This window comes from Micrasema longulum, unplaced genomic scaffold (genome assembly GCF_059751315.1).
Source record: "Micrasema longulum isolate JH-2025_06_02 unplaced genomic scaffold, ASM5975131v1 h1tg000730l, whole genome shotgun sequence".
NCBI classification, from domain to species: domain Eukaryota; kingdom Metazoa; phylum Arthropoda; class Insecta; order Trichoptera; family Brachycentridae; genus Micrasema; species Micrasema longulum.
The window spans coordinates 1,717,013-1,735,408 of NW_028277925.1; the positions used below are offsets into that span (position 1 = coordinate 1,717,013).

Sequence of the window (18,396 nt, forward strand, 5' to 3'; positions counted from 1 at the left end):
TACCACTGCCACAGTAAGCCTGTTGTACGCAAGTGCTTTCAAGTGCAAATGTCTGCTAATGTTTTTTTCTTCATGTTTTTAGCAATTAGATCAACTATAAATGATTGAAGCAATAACATATGAATATTCCATTTTCCAATTTAAAATCTCTCATAAGACTACACAGCACCGTAACACGCAAATGTTTTTGGCACAGTAAGGGAAGGGTTAAGGACTAATTTTAATAAAATCCCATATATTGTTTAAATAAACTCCTAATTTTGACATTATTTGCAACTATCGGATGGTTATTTTTGTAATGCTCACCAAAAGTTATGTGTGTACACTTCGTCTTCTTCTCCCTGGCCATGATTATTCTCACATGGTAGTGGGGTCTGCCTCTTTCGTTTTTCACCGCCACTTTGCTCTGTCCTGTGTGTTTTTCGGGGAGACTTAATACAGTCTTTCATATCCTGTCTAACAACTTCATGCCATCTGCAAGGCATGGGTAACTCAATTTTGAACCGGTTCAAAAAGACAGATCGAACGCTTTGAGCTGTTGAACTGCAGCTTAAATTTATATTAGGCGGCTCGCAGCTCACAGCGGTAAGTTTCGTTCAAAATCAAACGCGAAGCTTTACAGGAAAATATCAGGTCAGCTGACGCAGCGCGTTGGCGGTGATTTGGTGAACCGTACATTTATTTGAGCCAAATGGTGCGACCTGTATAGTTCGGCTCACTTCTTGAAATAATGTGAGCTGATCTGCGAGCCGGTTCAAAAGTCCAGCTCAAGTAATTGAGCTGTGAGATGACCTGCAGCTCAAAAAATGTCTATTCCATGCCTTCCACCTGCGCCTGGGTCTGCCTAAGGACTTGCGGATTTAATATCCTATATGTTCTAGTGGTCTCCTGCTTACATGCCCAAACCATTGCAGCCTTCACACTAATCTGTTTATATCTTTATATATATAATTCCTCTGTACGTGTGATGTCACTGAACTCCTAAACGGCTTAACCAATTTACACGTGGTTTTCAAAGATATTTAGATCTTTGCGCTGCGCGTGTTCGTAGATATTAAAATCTTCAATTTGATATGTAAAAAAAAAGTAAGGAGCATAAATGTTTTATTCCTCGATCTACCAGGGTTGCATTCGAGGAGAATGCATTTACAAAAAAATGGATGTTGTTTTATTGTGTATAAAAAATAGTTTGTTTTTGAATGTTTACAAACAGCATTTGTTTTTTGTGGATATCAATCAGATTCTTTCCTTAAATTCCTTATAATTTCTACCCATTTTTTTTACTGGATTATTGGTAATACTAAAATAATATTAAATTCAATACATTTTTGAAAATCGTATTCCCATATAAGTACACCCCTCTGTTGGTGAGAAGACCAAAGTTTGACATTTGAAAAGAAAATGCCATATTTGAAAAAATATTTATTTTATATTTTGGAATTCAACCATAAACAAGTACCTAGGTACCTACTTAAATTCAATATTTGAATATTAACCATTTTTAGTTTTGGAATTTAATCACAAACAAGTAGCTACATACCCACTTATCAATGAAAAGTCTTTTTCCAACGTTCGGGCAGGACAACATCTGTCGGGTCGGCTAGTATAATGTATATTCCTAAGTTTTGAAAATTTTTATTATGTAATTTAAATATTTCATAAGTGATAAATAATAGTGCTAATTTTTCCACTACTACCAAATGAAGATTTTTTTTCAATTAGAACATCTGACGAATCATCCATCAATTTGAATAAAATAAAAAAAGATATTACTTCAAACAAAAAAAAACATCCAGGGCTATGATATAATATTTCAGAGTAAAAACGATTTTTTTTAATAAATACTTCATGATAAACTTATATAATAGGCAAACATGCTAACCATTAGACGATAAGGCGAACTATTCTGTGGTCTTATGCTGTAACTAATTTGTTTAGTATATTCATTTGTATCACATGAGAGGGAACAAAAGCGAAATATGGTTTTGATTGCATTAGAATGAGATGGATATATGACGAACAAACGAGCTTACGTTACGAAATTGTGACAGAATAAGCCTGAACCACTTAATTTCCTTTTTTGAGATTTTTCTCCATGCGTGAAGTTATTGAGTCTAACTCATTCAGGGTTTTGGTTCTATTTAACATGAAACTGCATTCTTCATTCCACGTGGCATTTTATTTACTAGGTATTTTACTTACACAAGGGAATTTATTTACTAGGTATCTTACAGTCATTTGTGTTTGTTATAATTGGATTATTATTATTACAGTCGGCCTCGTGGTGTAGTGGTTAGCACGCTTGCCTGCCATGCAAGAGACCTCGGGTTTGATTCCTGACACGGTTGATATTAAATATTTATTTAATAAGGTGTTTTTACACTTGAATATTTCATAATCTCTGAAGCGTAACTGATCATCTTACCTTCATGTAAGAAAGATCATCAAGATACGCTGCAATTGGTGTACCAATGCAGTGCCCTATGCACCATTAGGTGCGGAAGGGGAATAAAGAAGAATTATTATTTGTAATTGAATTTTAAGTCCATTTGTTTGCAACATTTTTTTGTTTTGTTTTTATATTACTTATGGTAATGTGTAATTATGTATGCATATTTATTGTGGCACAATAAAGACTGTTTTGTCATTTTAAGAAGTTTTATTTTAAATATCCACAATATTTTGAGTATGCTCAACTAGATTTTACCCTTATTTAGATGAAAACATTTTTGAGAAAGGATATGTAAGTCTAGGTATTTACAGGGGTTATGTCCTGTCATTGGCTAGTTTAAATTATCACTATCCACCCTGGGCACTTTAAATCTGAACCTTTGTAAAATGCTGTTTTGAATTATTTGAAATAATCTTTATTCTTCAACGATACGACAACTTGTTATTTATACTTACTTTTTAAAAAAAAACAATGATATGGTTTTTAATTTTTATAGATAACCGTAAATGATATAAATTAATGCATCCTTAGACATAAGTAATTTTTCATTTAAAAAATAGAATGTAAATAAAAAAATTGACCATCTTAACCCTTTATATCTCTTGAAATGGATTTACAAGGTTTTTTAAAATAAATGTAGTTGAAAGTTTTCAATACAGTAAGCTTTAAACTCAACTGTTTTAGGAGATTTTTCCTTTTTTTATTTTTCTATCGTGGACCACTTATTTTCAATAATATTTAAATCTATGCAGAAATTACAACCTTTCCTTTCCGTTCTGAATACTTGATGGGATTTTATTTATCTAATCAGGGATTCGGCTACCTATGGTACCTGTGCATTCACATTTTGCATAAATATTGTGGATTAAACAAACAGGTTCATGAAGCATGAAAATTGAAAAGTGTTTCTAGGCAATACCTAGTAAGTGAAATAATTTGGATAATTCGCACCCACATATTGTAATATATGAATGTCAACATTATTATGAAATATAACCATAATAAATTATGGGCATATTTCAAATTCATGATAAATCACTATTTAATAAAAATGATTGAATGTTGAAAAATGTAGATACGAGTCCTAAAAGACATCGCTTACCCCCTCAATTGAAGATTCTATGAACATTGAATAAAATAGTTTGTAAAAAATTGCTGTGGTTGGAAATGTGATTTTTTTCTTTGCATTCTACAATTGGTATGCATAAGTTACAAATAAACTATGACATAAACCAAAAAAAAATGCCGTGAAAGACTATCTGGATGGACTATCCATATTCCCTTCTCAGAGTCAATCTGATTCATTGACGTACTTAGTTTAGATCTAATCTGAGAGAAATTGAAGCTTTGGATAAAAATTGACATTTTGACCATTCCTTCTTATTTATTAAAATATCTAATACCTATACTGAGAGATATCAACACATTTGTAAGCAGCTAAGTATAATAATTTATTGCGAGGAGTTATCAATATGTAGTAAAATCTCTCCCTATAGTCCTAGGTTTAGTACTCTCAAATTCTCAGAAATTCACCAAAGAAATTTTAAGATTTACATTTACTCTATTTAGGCAGTATGTATAGATAAAATGAATATGCATAGTGTGATTGAGACCGGTTGTGGCCATGAACTTCGGATCAGGAGGTTGGAGGCTCAAGCCCCACTCTGTCGCAGCTTAGCTTGTTTCGAATTTTCTAACACGGTTGTTTACGACAAATGAAAATTACCCAAACATTTATTATTTTAAACCTATCAAAAAAATAGTATGCATAATTCTTTGATAAGCGGACATAGGTGTATAACTGCAAAGTGTAACTTTTTTTAAAAATTGAAATTCAAGGTCATCAAAATATTTTTCAAATAAAGGCGTGTTACTATGTCTTAAATTTTGGTATGGTCACGTAAAATGCTACAGTTGCTTTCCATCAGCAACACTACTCTTTAACGTTCATGAGAAGTCTCTTAGGCCCCGCAAGCCCTGGGCAATGTAGCCACTGGTATTAACATGAGTGCCACATCAGATACAGATAGGATGAATGGCAAGGTCCGGCGCCATAACACGGGACCTTGGGACCTGAACCACTGAATCTGGAGCTAAGTAATATTCCACCTAAGGCAACATGAAACCACTACAATCAACAATTCCCTAGGATATCACTATGGAGAGCTTTCTCCCAAGTGGTCGTCAACATCAGGGGGACCTGACATGACATATAAAGAAGAAGATTTTTTACATATTAAGCTACGGTTAAGGTTTTTAACACGCGACATGCATAATTTCCCCGGTTTGATTCCTAACTAGGTCAACATAAAAATAACTTAATTTAATAAAACCCTGTAACATTGACATTACCTACACAAGACTTGTTACCCAGTGTTTGTTAGTCTTTCTTATAATGAATCAAGTAAAGAATATTGAAATGTAAGTATATTTCAGCATAGTCCTATGTTTGAGGCACATTTGAGGTTAAAGTTGGATTATAGGTTATGAATATGTGACAGTGCAATCAGCCTTATGGCACTGTCAGAAATAACCAGAAGTTCAAAAATGACAACAGTATCGATCAGTAGGGGTATTTTTTTCTCTTTATATCCATTACTTGAATCCAAAAAAAAAAACAATTATTTAATCTTAATTCTCTGTTGAGAGAAAGTGAATATTATCAACAGGCTAAGATAAACGTTACGTATTTTATCTGCCATCATCCACCTGTTCAATACTATCTTATCACTTGAATTTCAAAGGTCCAATGAATAACCAATGTTAAATTTATCAAATTTAATTTATCCAAATCACCATATATTATAGGTCAACTATAATAAATATGATTAAATTGTCTCATTTCAAATCATATTCAAAATGTCACACTTGAATTTAAAGGGTTTTGGAGTTGAACTAAAAGAAATCAAATATAAGAACGTATGTACAATTGAATTATGGTGTTAATTAATAATCTAATAACTAACTGCATTTATGAGGTTGCAATGCCTTTTCATTTTTATTTTTTATATTACAAACATGTTTTTAATTTTTAGAATTTGGATTGGTTTGTCCGATACAATGACATCAATGAATTATGGACGGCACAGCCAACTTACATAATATCTCAAGTTGTTTTTATTATTGGATCCTTGCTAACACTAATACACGGTGAGATCAACTCAATCATATTTACTATTTTGCACTCAACTTGTATCAGCAAACAAACATATTTTAATTTATTTTGCAGCATTAAAAAGAGGTGGTAGATGGCCATGGCTTTGGTTAGCTACAATTCTTCATGGAATAGTAGTGGAAGCTATCTCATACAATTTGCCGGATATCGATAACTTTTGGCATTCACAAACTCCCATCATATTCTTAGGAGGAAGATTTCCGCTTCATATTATTTTACTATGTAAGACCAACAATATTATTTGGATTTACTATTGTATTTACTGTGGTAATAAGATATTATACTCGTCTCTAAAATCCAGGAGCACATTAATATTAAAATGAAACCTTGCTGGTCTTTAAAAGTTTTAATGACCCTATGTATTTTAATGTTGCTTTTAATTATTTGAATTTCCAGATCCTGTTTTTATATATCATGCAGCCTATGCTGTTTCAAGGATCCAGCTGCCCTCGTGGGCAGAGCCATTTGCCGTTGGATTAACAGTTGTCCTAATAGATATTCCGTATGACATAGTAGCTGTGAAATTTGTTCACTGGACATGGCACGATACTGATCCAAACATAGAAGACCGACATTATTGGGTGCCTTGGAATTCCTATTATTTCCATTCTACATTTGCAGCTAGCTTTACTTTTTGGTTTCACATAATACCGAAATTTTTTAATTTTAATGGTGAAAAATGGCAATCTTCTGGGTAAGATTTCTGTACTACTTGTTATATGACTTCAAAAAGTTTTCATTTAATCAATTGTAAAACATGTCCGGTTCAATTTAATCCTTTCGACGTACGATCAAAACAAATAATTTAATATTAAATTAAGTAACAATAACATATCGTAAAAAGCCAATTAGATATTGAACAAAACTCGCTACACAGTTTAATACAATTTAGTGTGATGATAATCTTAGTGGACAATCTTAACAACGATTTTGAATGTGTGGTGGCAGCCGGGAGATGGCAGCTAGCAGGGGCTTTAGTTCTACAACTAGCGGTCAAGAGTATTAAAGTTACCATCTCATTGGAGTTGCCATCATTATACAAGTCAGTCGAAAACTAATGCCTCCTATTTTTTTTCTCTTTTTTATTGTCAAAAAATTAAAATGTAATAAATAAAAATAACATAGGTTGAAAACCACATTATTGACGATTAATTTGTCACTTTTTCATATAATCTCCGTCCATTTCCGCAGTTTTGGTCCATCTTTTAACAAGGGCGTGTATTCCATTGTGGTAAAAAGCACGGTTATGATTCCGCTCATTGACGCACAAATGTTTTCACGACCTCCGCATCTTCAAAGTGAATCCCACGATGAGCTTCTTTTAACGGCCCGAATAGATGAAAATCCACGAATGATGTCATCGAATTGATGAATGTTGTGTGGAATCACTGCATCCAACGGCCTGCCGCTTTGTTTGTCGTTCAGCTTCGTTACAGAGACGAATGCATCGTCTAATAGTGCTGACATCCACTGTTGCATCACCAAACACATTATTTAGTCTTTCATGAATGTGAATGGGCGTTTCGCTTTCTGCATTCAAGAATTCAATCACAGAACGCTGTCTAATACGAACATCGATGTTGGCCATTTTGCAAGCGACTGCAGTGCTGCCACCTGTTACTACTGCAGTAGATTGTAGAAGATTCGATGAATAGTGCCAAATTCAAATTTTTCACTTAACTAACTTGTAGAAAAAAATAGGAGGCATTACTTTTTGACTGACCCCTGAAGTACAGAAATCCAGCGTTAAAAAATTAAAACTACATGGTAATATTACTTATTCCTTCATGTAAAATATAATTATTTACGATAGCAATAGAGGGACGTAATATTAAACATCATAAAACTATGTAAGATATAATCGTAAGGCATGTACAGGTTGTACAAAGGTAAGTGGAAGAAGTTAGAAATGTATGTCAAGATGACACATATATTTTGGTGTTCCATCCTCCGCCTAAACCTACAGGAATTGGCGCGATGGTAGTAGTAATAATTTCAAGTAATTTATTGTGTAATTACTTTCAGATTTATGAAAGAGCTGACTTTTACAATTATCACCGGTATACTTGGAATGCCAGGTGGTGTTCTTCTGTTTCTACCTATTTATCACCCGTTACACGATTTTAGTAAAATTCATTCGGAAGTTACATTCTTTATGATTTTTGCAATATTTTTATCCATCATTTGGAGTGGAGAGAGGACAGAAAGAAAAAAAGAAAAACTAGGGTATGATACACATGCATAAATCAACCTCTCATTAAACATTAGTTTTAAATTTATAGAAATAAACGACGAGCGATACTTAAATCTACAAATTTTGAATAAGCAGTGACTGGTTTCATCACTTTTGCGACATTTTCAAGACTATTATCTTTATTACTAAAAATACTTTCATTCTTATGATCTACCCAATTGTCAAAAATAGCTTACTATTAGAAAATAGAAATCAAGTTGTGGTTGAGCAGGGTTCAAACATTGGATTTCTGATCTGTGAGTTTGTGACTCTAGCCATGGGACCACAATCCGGTTCTTGTCTAGTTTAGTAATATTTATTCAAAATTAGTAGGGGCAAATAATTTAAGTACCACTTATCTTTTATTTCTATAATAAATTACAATGAACAGCTTGAATTTTCACTAACAAACTTGGTTGTTTTAAAAGTTTATTGAAATTTATTTTTAATGTACTTCAGTGATTTGAATCTATTTTTTAGTGTCGACTGCTTTGACTGGTTTCTCATTTTGCACCTGATCGTGCATTACGGATCGTACTTAGCTTTTACTATTTTTTTTTATCCTGAAAACGAAGTATCAATTGGGTATCATGAACCGATCGGCCCATGTGAAAACATGACATCCTTGACAACTGCTTTTGGCACCGTTAGTATTGAAAAATATGTATAAAATTCACTTTTTTGATATTTCTTTTTTTTTTTTAATAAGAGTATATATTTTAAATCTATTTTTTTGCAGGTTATTCCCAAAAGAAAATTTTTGTGCGCCACTAATTATGATGAAGATTATTTTGACTTTTCTTGTTTGCCTAATGCAAAAACTCCAGTTCATGGGTCAAAATGGTATACAATCTGTGGGACCCCTTTCAGGTAATATCTTCGCAATAATTCTAAGAAAAATAATGAATTGTTATTAATTGATATTATGTACATTCAATAAGAATGGTTTGTTTACATCCAAACTCAGCACAGGACAAAGGTTCTGTGGAGTTATACGATAGTTAATTTTAGAATTGTGACTGAAGTGCTATAGGTGAACATATAAACAAATACCCAGCCAATATGTCTAATAATAATCTTAAGTTTCAGTTTAGTTCTGGTTAATTGTGCTGTGTAAGTTTCGTGTTTAACCTTAGATTAAACATAATTTGAAACCCACAAAGCAATGATAATTTTAAAATAAGATAAATTATTTACTTTCTTTTTCTCGGCTAAAACTAAAAGTTAATTGTGGCCCACAAGCTCTTGCCAATCCCTGGTTTTAATTATAATGCCTCTCTATTTGGTTTGTTTGTAATGCGGTTGGTAAATTAAAAAAAATATGTCAGGTTCACATTAGTTTATTTTCCTATGGAACCAAAATACTCTTAGAGTCGGTCCTTTGAGATATATCTCGCACTCACATGGAATTTAATTCTGGGCACATGTCACATTTTTTTATCAGTCTGACATTATAATTATTAGTGAAACACAGCCTTACAATCAATAAAAAAATCAGGTTATTACAGAGTACAGTCTGTAGATAGAAGAGTAAAAATTAAGCTTAATTATAAAACTTGTAATAGTTATAAATATATATAAACAGAATATATAGATACATAAGTCAAACTAGTCGTGTTAAAAAAATATTATTCTTAAATATTTGTCAAAATCAAAATTGAAATTTTATACTAGGGGTGAAAACAATAACATACCTCCTGTAATTTTTTTAATAATAATTACAAGTAAAACATACTTTTTTTAGTCAGGTTTATGTAAATTATTATGGTCTTAAAAATAAATTAATGTGACAACATTTTCCTTTTGTTATCTCCAACAATTTAAATACTAGCCTAAAAACAAAAGATTGCACAGCAGCACAAAGAAGATTAAATTGAAATAAATATTCCATTAACGTACATTTTGCATTACTAACATAAATTATTATGCATGTCTACAAATAAAATTATTTAATCTTTACAGAAACCGTTGTGAATATATTACAATTTTGATCACAATTTGCTGGGTTGCATTTACAGTGTTCTACAATAACTATTTTAGAACTGGTGGTAAACAGAATACAACACCAGAAAAAACAAAGAAGAATAAAACCAATTAAATTTTTATATTTTTTCTAAAATTTCAATAAAATGTTATAAAAGATAGGTATTTTATTTTCTATCATATCCATACTAATTTCTGTTTTTTTCCCACTGTATTATATTATTTATTCATTATTTAAATGTTTATTATGTTGATTTTATCTCATTCTGTCAATGTAATTTAAACTCAGAAAATAAAGGTAGTTTTATTATATTCAGAAGATGGGTTGACTAGCCCAAAACAGGTCTGTATTATATAATTTAATAACTCGGTATGAAAAAAATCCTATAAAATGAATAATATTATTTATTTACATTTCGGATAGATACAAATTACATTTTTGGTCCTGCTAGCTAGGAATTTCATGTGTCAAAAAAGAAATTCCAATTTTTTTTTTATTTATTTGAAAAGAATCGTGGTAAATTTCACCTAGCTAAATAAATATATTCATATTGAAAATAAATGAACAGTCACATTAGCAACTGAAACAAATTTTGATAAATTCATTTAAAAAAAAAAAATCATAAGATAAATTAATAACTTAATGTATAACAAAATGAATAGAAATTGAGCATAACTGATAATCATTACCATACCTCTAAATTATACATTTGATCAAATTCAAACCCCATAGCAAGAACATGTAAGCTAACTTTTTTCTCAAAAATGAATTGAATTTATTTTAGTTAAATTACATATGCTCTATCCCATAAAAACAAGTTTAGAGCTTGAAAATAGCAAGACCATGTCGAACCCATTGGGATGAATACGCCCAACTACACTTTTTCAAAGTCGAATTGGTTTTCCATGAAAAGAATATGTAAATATCTCAAAATTACTTGTATGCTAGTTAACATGTTCTTGCGATAGTGTCTTCAAAATGTCAAATGCATAAACAAATCATTAATTTGTTTCATATTTTGATTAACGCAAGCATTTTTATTGTTTAGTTTAAATCAATTTAAGCTAGCAGGAGAACTAAAAAATAATTACGCTTTTATTAATTATGTGTATCTACAAAACAAGCAAATTTTTTTTTTTTATTAAGGAGAAAGGATTTGATATTATAATATAAATGTTGATCGTTGAAGATCAAAATCCTAGATTCTAAAATAACTTGATTTTTTAAAAATTAGTGAATAGTAGTGAATTTTTACATCAATTGCATTGTATCAGTATCTCACTTCAAATAGCAGTCCAGGGCCGCGATTATGAATGGCTATCTTCATCGTATAAAGAAATTTCAATATTTATGTACAAGTGTGTATATTTGTATGAAAATTCAAAGTATCTTCGCCGGAAACCGGTAGTTAAACATGTTTAGAAAAAAAATGTAAACATATTATATTTTTCATACAGAAAACTTTATTTTGCTTTGAAGATAAATTTTATCTTCCCATCATAATCGAGGCCCAGGGAAACTGTGCCTAGTTTCGTTGATCAAGATCTAATATAATATTGTGTAATCAACCCTGTATTGTCGGATAAAATTCTAGTAGAATGTTACAACATTTCGCAAGTAGTATTACTAGTAAAATATTACAATGAGAAAGTGCAGAAAAAATCAAATGCATAAAAATAGAATATTATCAGCTTAGCTATCTAGGAGTGTATTTAAAAAAAATACATCTTAGAAATTTTTCAAGACACAGTTTTTTTTTAATTTGTGTATCCTCACAGTATTTAATTTTAAAAAATGAATAGTTCATAAACAATTTTCTCAAATGTAGATATACATATTGATAGTCAAACTGATAATTTCAGCTAATAATGCATGAAATATTATTATATTAATCGCTTTTATTATGCAAGACATTAAAAGAAATTCAATACCAGGATAATACTTACCATTGGGCAATATATTAATAAACAAAATAAAATAATTAAAATTAGAAAAATTTAGATAGTGTGTTTATTTATAGTTTACATTTGGGACAGATAAAAATTACTTTTCTGGTCCTGACTAGCTGTGGATTATTTAAATATGCGTGTAGCGCTAAACATTACAAATAATAAAAGGAATTGTTAATTGCTTTATAACAAATCAATAAATTGATAAAAGCATTGATAAAAAAAAAATTGACATCTGTTATTTATTCCACATGCGATTTAAAAAAAATTCAACATACATTTCAAATATGAAAACTTATGTTTACATATGAGCCGAACCCCTGGGCTAAAAAGCGATGGAATTATTCTGGTTTTTATTACAAAAAAACGATATTATTTATTTTAAAAAATTAATATCGATTCAAAGCCAAGTTTTAGTACATCTATAATTTTTTAAAATTGTATTGTATTTAAATAAACTATGTGTAGAATAAATACGTAACAAAATGTCAATAATTTATTTAATAATGCCATTCCAAATAAACCCCAAAATAATTAACTGCACTAAAATATTACACTTAGAAATGACACAAAGGGCTGACCCACACTACTAGACCTGACTCGCTCCAACTCAGTCCATTTCTTTAGTTTCTGCTTACTGATTGTGTCCAATTAACCTGGGGTTAAATCTTCTGGATTGGATTAATTTATATTGCGTGACGTTTCTTCGACTGGGCATCACCAATAAAATGCAGCGTATAAATACACCTTGGAATTGAAAAATCATGTCACGCGTACCTCTACTGGGCAAGTGAAAGGAGGTCGGCCAGTGGATAAGGATCGTAGGATTTTGGTGGAACAGATGTAAGAATTGAAGGAATAATGTTCAAATATAGGCAGAATGGTAACGGCATGTAGTGATATCAGCTTAAATCAGCAAATGACAGGTCATAAGCCCTGTAAATGCCTAAACATCAATATTTCCATTGGCGGAGCAGCATATTGAGAAGAGCGATTCACTGGGAAAATTACCTTTGAATTGAGCCAATTTGAAACATGAAATAAATTAAACACTTGTATTTTACGCCACATACGAGTTTAATATTAATATCTTAATTAAATTTTATTAAAATCAATCTAAATTTGAATAATTGCATTCATTATATATATTATAAATTAAATTTTGGTCTATTTAATATCTTGTTTTGTCATTATAGGTGTTCACAATAAATGGTGAAAGATGTTAAGTGTTATTATATGAATTGTATATACAGGGTGTTCACTAAACCCTGCACATCCGAAACCACGATGATCAGTATGAGCAAGAAGACATATTGGCACATTTAAATAATTTATTAGAATTATTTCAAACATTATCAACTTCACAATGGGTTCCGATCAACAAAAAAATATTTCACTGTTCTGTCACACTGTTTTAAGGTTATAATATTTTATGATAATTTATACTCCACATCTATTTTATAATTTCACTCATCACTTACACGCTTATTTAATAATTCCTTATTAATATGCTTTATTATGATTTCGATAATTATACACTTCACACGGATCCACTAGGACTGGTTATGATAAAATTATTCGTTCATATCAAAACTGTAACGATTGTTACCCTGTAAGCTTTGTACTTAATGTGCAAAACATACAGTAGGTCATTTATGATTAAACTTGAAATGTTAAAACTGAAAGAATAAAGATCTCGGATATAATATTGCTTCTGCTTTGAAACAATTATTATAATTAACTCATGTGTGGCTATGCGGTAACGGATGTCTACCTCGGGTAAAAAACATTTAATAACTCTCTTATTTTTTTAAATAACCAACTCATATTTTTTGTATTCTTTATATGGACTTTTTTACACCAAAATAAGGAAACATTTTTATAAAAAATGCACGGGCTTTTTCTATAAAAAAACATTTTCTTCATTTTGTAAAATAAATTCAAACAAACGAAAGAGATGCCAGTATTATAAGTGGTTTATTAAATTTTATAAGAAAGAGCACGAGAATATAGCATATCAGAAGACCGACAAGGACACTATTAGTTAGGGGCGGAGCTTGAGTGACCGAGAAAACAATACCGAAAGAGTACGATACAGAATTATACCACTTGTGGGACAGAGAACACATTAGTCGCGTGAAGTTTTTTGTAGTATACTAAGCTGACGCTGTATTTAACACACCGTGTTCCCGAAATGTTTCTACAATTTATTCACAATTTATCTGATTTAAATTACTTTTTGACAATTCTTCATGGAATTTCATTGTAATGATGTAATATTTACATACATTTACATATAAGTTATTAATCAAAAATAATTGGTACACTTTCACTCATTTCCACACTTAAGATAATATTTTGATTTCTGTAAATCATCCTTACATTGTATAATATTCGCCAGTCTGAAGATGTCCATTAGAGGATGAAAGCGCTAATTGGTCAAACAAATAAGTGGAAGTGTGCCCAAGGATTTTTGATTAAAACCTTATATGTAAATATAAGTTATTACAACATTACATAATTTATCATGTCGCTTATCCGGTGCAATAACGACATAACTGCAGTGAATATGATTTTATTTTATTAAAGATTGTTATAGTCATAAATTACTTTTTTAAATATATTTTCACAATTTTTTTGAATATTACGTTAGTTTGGACTGTTAATTTGTTAACGGATTGCAAAAAGTTTTCAAAAATTACTTCAAATGATCTTAAAATATACCAATAAAAATATTAATACTTATATTTACGTCGTTGTTGTACTGGGATAATATATTTTTAGACAATTATGGCAAGTTATTACCTGTGGGTGAAAATAAGATCAACTGATAATATATATTTATTATTTAAATTCACTTATCGAAAGACTATTATCTCATTATTTAAAAAAAAAAATCTCAATACTATTTGACATTATTGGTTGATTATTTTAGTTAGGGTTCCTTTAATCATTATTTGGCTCATCGCGTATGATTGATACATCAGTACTCGAGCTACTCGATGATGAGCTTCAGGTTGATGATGACGATGATGAGCTTGATGTTGATATAAGGCTTCTTTTTTCCTTTTCTGCAGGCTTAAATTCATCACCACTATCAGTTAGCGAGAAATCTTCGTCATAATTACAGACATTACTCATCCAATCTCCGTCAATATTTTGTGGTGCTGATGGTCCTCCATCAGTTTTGTGGTCCTGAAAAATCACAGTAGGGTCGTTGTTACACAAAAAAAATTACAAATAGTTTGTCACAATCACCTTTATGTCTACACAGGCACAGACACAAGCGCTTTCGGCAGGTCCCCGCGCGCAACTTACAAATCAGGCGTTGTTGTCACTAGTACTTACAAAATTGTTCAAATTTTTCATTGGCACAAATGCTCCCTGGTAGTTTGTAGTCAAACTATCATTCTGCTGTTTTTGCACCGGATAAAACACGTATTTATAAGACTTGTGACATACTTATCACGGTTTTAAAAAAAAAGTTAGTTGTGTCGTTTTTGCCCCGGATGAGCGATGTCTCGAAATTTTAATAACAAAGAAATTGAGAACATTTAATATGCAAGTGATGAAAGTTACATGGAGATGGAAAATAGAGAAGATGTATTAGACGTGGAAGACAATATTGAGTGTGAAAATACAGATACAGAAAGTGAAAATGAGCCTTCCAAAGGAGTTTGAGGGGGGACCAAATTTTAGAATCAGATAATGATAATGAATAAAGAGAAACCGTTTTAGAGGGGAGCGAAAAATCCAGAAATTATACTTCACTACAACCCTACAAAAGTAGTTGTGGATATTGGAGACAAATTAACAAGATAATATTCTTGTATGAGAAAAACTTGAAGGTGGCTGCTTAGAGTTTTGATGGAGCTGATGGATATTGCTTGTTTAAACTCCTTTATTTTTATTTATTTGACACTTTATATATATATATATATATATATATGTATATATATATGTATAAATATATTTATATATATATATATATATATATATATATATATATACATGTAAGGGCGGGCATATTACCTTAAGGCAATTTCTTTCTACCTACTTAAACCGTTCAGTTTGAGAAAATTATAAATACATGGACATATTGAATCTTACAATTTTATACAAAAATTAAAAAGAAAGATTAACAAAATAAACATTTAGTGTAAAAATATTTACTTTACCATGAAGAGCGGAGAGGGGGTGGGAAGGAAAGAAGAAGGATAAAGGAACAATTTAAATATTTAGATAGTGACATTTTAATCTTGATTTAAATATAAATAAAGTAACTGTATTATGGATAAAAAAAACACTGATTAGAGAATCAACGATAGAAGTTTAAGAATATTCTTTCCGCGGTCGTTAGCTTTACAATTTGTAGTTTTTAACGTAAATACACGTAAACATAGTGTGTGAAATTCCACCGAAAGCAAACGAACGCTACCGAAATGTTTTTAGAAACGTACTATTCATGTTCTTTCTCTTCTTGCACCAAACCATCAATTTCCATGATGTTGAATTGCCAACACACGAAAGTTCAGAAGATGTAACAAGAAAAACAGGATGGTGTAAAAATGCCCAAATAAACATAGTGCATTTTCTGAAACTCGTCGAAACTAAATCTGCAATATTTATCGACGTTAAAGGAAAACAATTGTGTGTTTTGAGGTGCCCAAAAAATTAATTAAGTAATTATAATGCTTAAGAGTTTTGACTCAATTCTTGGACAGGCTTTTATAATTTATATAAGCGTTTATTGAAGAAGCGATTTGTAATGACATTAAAAAGATTTTTCAACTCTACGTATATTTTTTGAAGTTATAACAAACTGTTGTAAAGTATGTTCAAAGCTTTTTTTTAACCGTTAAATAGAACCAAAAATATTTAATTTAAAGTGTTCAAAAAATTTGTTCGTAACTAGTTTTAAAACACGTGTTTACGTTGTCATTTTTTTGTATGTGTAATTATGATAATTATATTACGTATTACGTACTATTATTATATTTATTACAAGTTTTTTTTTGCTATTTTTTTAGGTATTATTTCAATATTATTCTAAGAATATGTTTTAACAGCGTTTTTATTTATTCTAATAAAATCTAGTATTTATTTGCAATAAAAATTTGATATTCTTTTTTGCATTAAATAAGAGTTGTATTAGCAAAGCATACTTTCTAGTCTCCCGGTTGATCTATTTCCGCTAAATTCAGTCGTAAATGTAATTCGGAATTCAGTCAACAACCAGACGCGTGCGGTAGCGCCTGCTGGCGGGATTTTAAAAGGAATGAACACAATTTCTAACTTTATTTTGCATAAATATGCTTTAATTTTATATTTTTTATGTAACATCTTTGAATAAATATCATTTTTAACACATACCATTGTAAATAATTTGGTATTTTAGCTTACATTTCAAAATATCTCGACTTATGCTTGTGGTCACATTGTGTTACCACACCGGCTGCAAAGGGATTATTCAGCACAGTCTTTTAAGAGTTAAACAAACAGGACCTGTCACTTATTGGCAAATAATCGCGCTGGGTAGATGAAGGAACCCCCGCTTTAGAGATGGGGATCAATAAATGATATGATACAACACCGGTGCTGCCTTTTAAATAAACGCCTATTAAATTCCCACGGACAAGAAAATATTTATTTGACAAACGAAAGCGCATCTTGTTATGTATGTATGTAGTATTGAAAAAAATATCGATGTATTTATTGATCCCCATTATTATCCGAATTATTAAATAAGTTATGAGAGAAATTATAAAATAGATGTGGAGTATCAATTATCGTAAAATCTTATAACCTTAAACAGTGTGACAGAACATTGAAATATTTTTTTGTTGATCGGAACGCATTGTGTCGTTGATAATGTTTGAAATAACTCTAATAAATTATTTAAATGTGCCAATATGTCTTCTTGCTCATACTGATCATCGTGGTTTCGGATGTGACAGGGTTTTTAGTGAACATCCTGTATATCTGTGAACTGAAAATAAATAACACATTTTATATTTACACCTGATAGGAAATTCCGAATACCTGAAACTTGTTGGCGCTCTTATTAATACAAAGTGTTTTTTAATTATTATATATTTCAAATGTTATTCCACAAGTAAATGTCGAAACAATAAATAAGTTTTGATTTACAACCGCAAAATGTTTATTAAATGATATTAAAATAGCGCATTTTATCACCTAATTTGACGGTATTATATTTAAGATATATTTCAATGGAAACAAGGAAATTTTCAGAACCGAGATTTGAAAGTTGCATCATTTACAGGGCTTAGGATCTGTCATTGACTGGTTTAAGTGATCACTTATAACCACCATTTTGATCATCATGTTTTGTAGAAGCTAAAAATGACTATATAAGAACAATACAACATAGAAGAATTAAAAGGCGACGTAAAATAAGAATGGTGAATGTTGCAGTGCACATAAAGTGATCACTCAAACCAGCCAATGACAGGTCATTGGCCATGTAGATGCACATTATGCAAATATATATATATTACCACTTTGAAGCGGTTCTTCATCTCTATTGTAATATATATAAATATGCACTGTTTGCATAGCTAAATTCAGAAAATGGTATTA

General features: G+C 30.6%; 1 protein-coding gene across 1 annotated transcript; it reads left to right on the forward strand.

The window, feature by feature from the left end:
- Nucleotides 1-4,954: 4,954 nt before the first annotated feature.
- On the forward strand, nt 4,955-10,002 carry LOC148279357 (uncharacterized). The gene is made up of 8 exons (XM_088230103.1): nt 4,955-5,371; nt 5,488-5,602; nt 5,682-5,849; nt 6,024-6,321; nt 7,653-7,853; nt 8,341-8,506; nt 8,600-8,730; nt 9,823-10,002. The coding sequence occupies exons 1-8, from the start codon at nt 5,312-5,314 to the stop codon at nt 9,956-9,958; spliced, it is 1,275 nt and encodes a 424-aa protein (XP_088086229.1). The 5' UTR covers nt 4,955-5,311; the 3' UTR covers nt 9,959-10,002.
- Nucleotides 10,003-18,396: the final 8,394 nt, after the last annotated feature.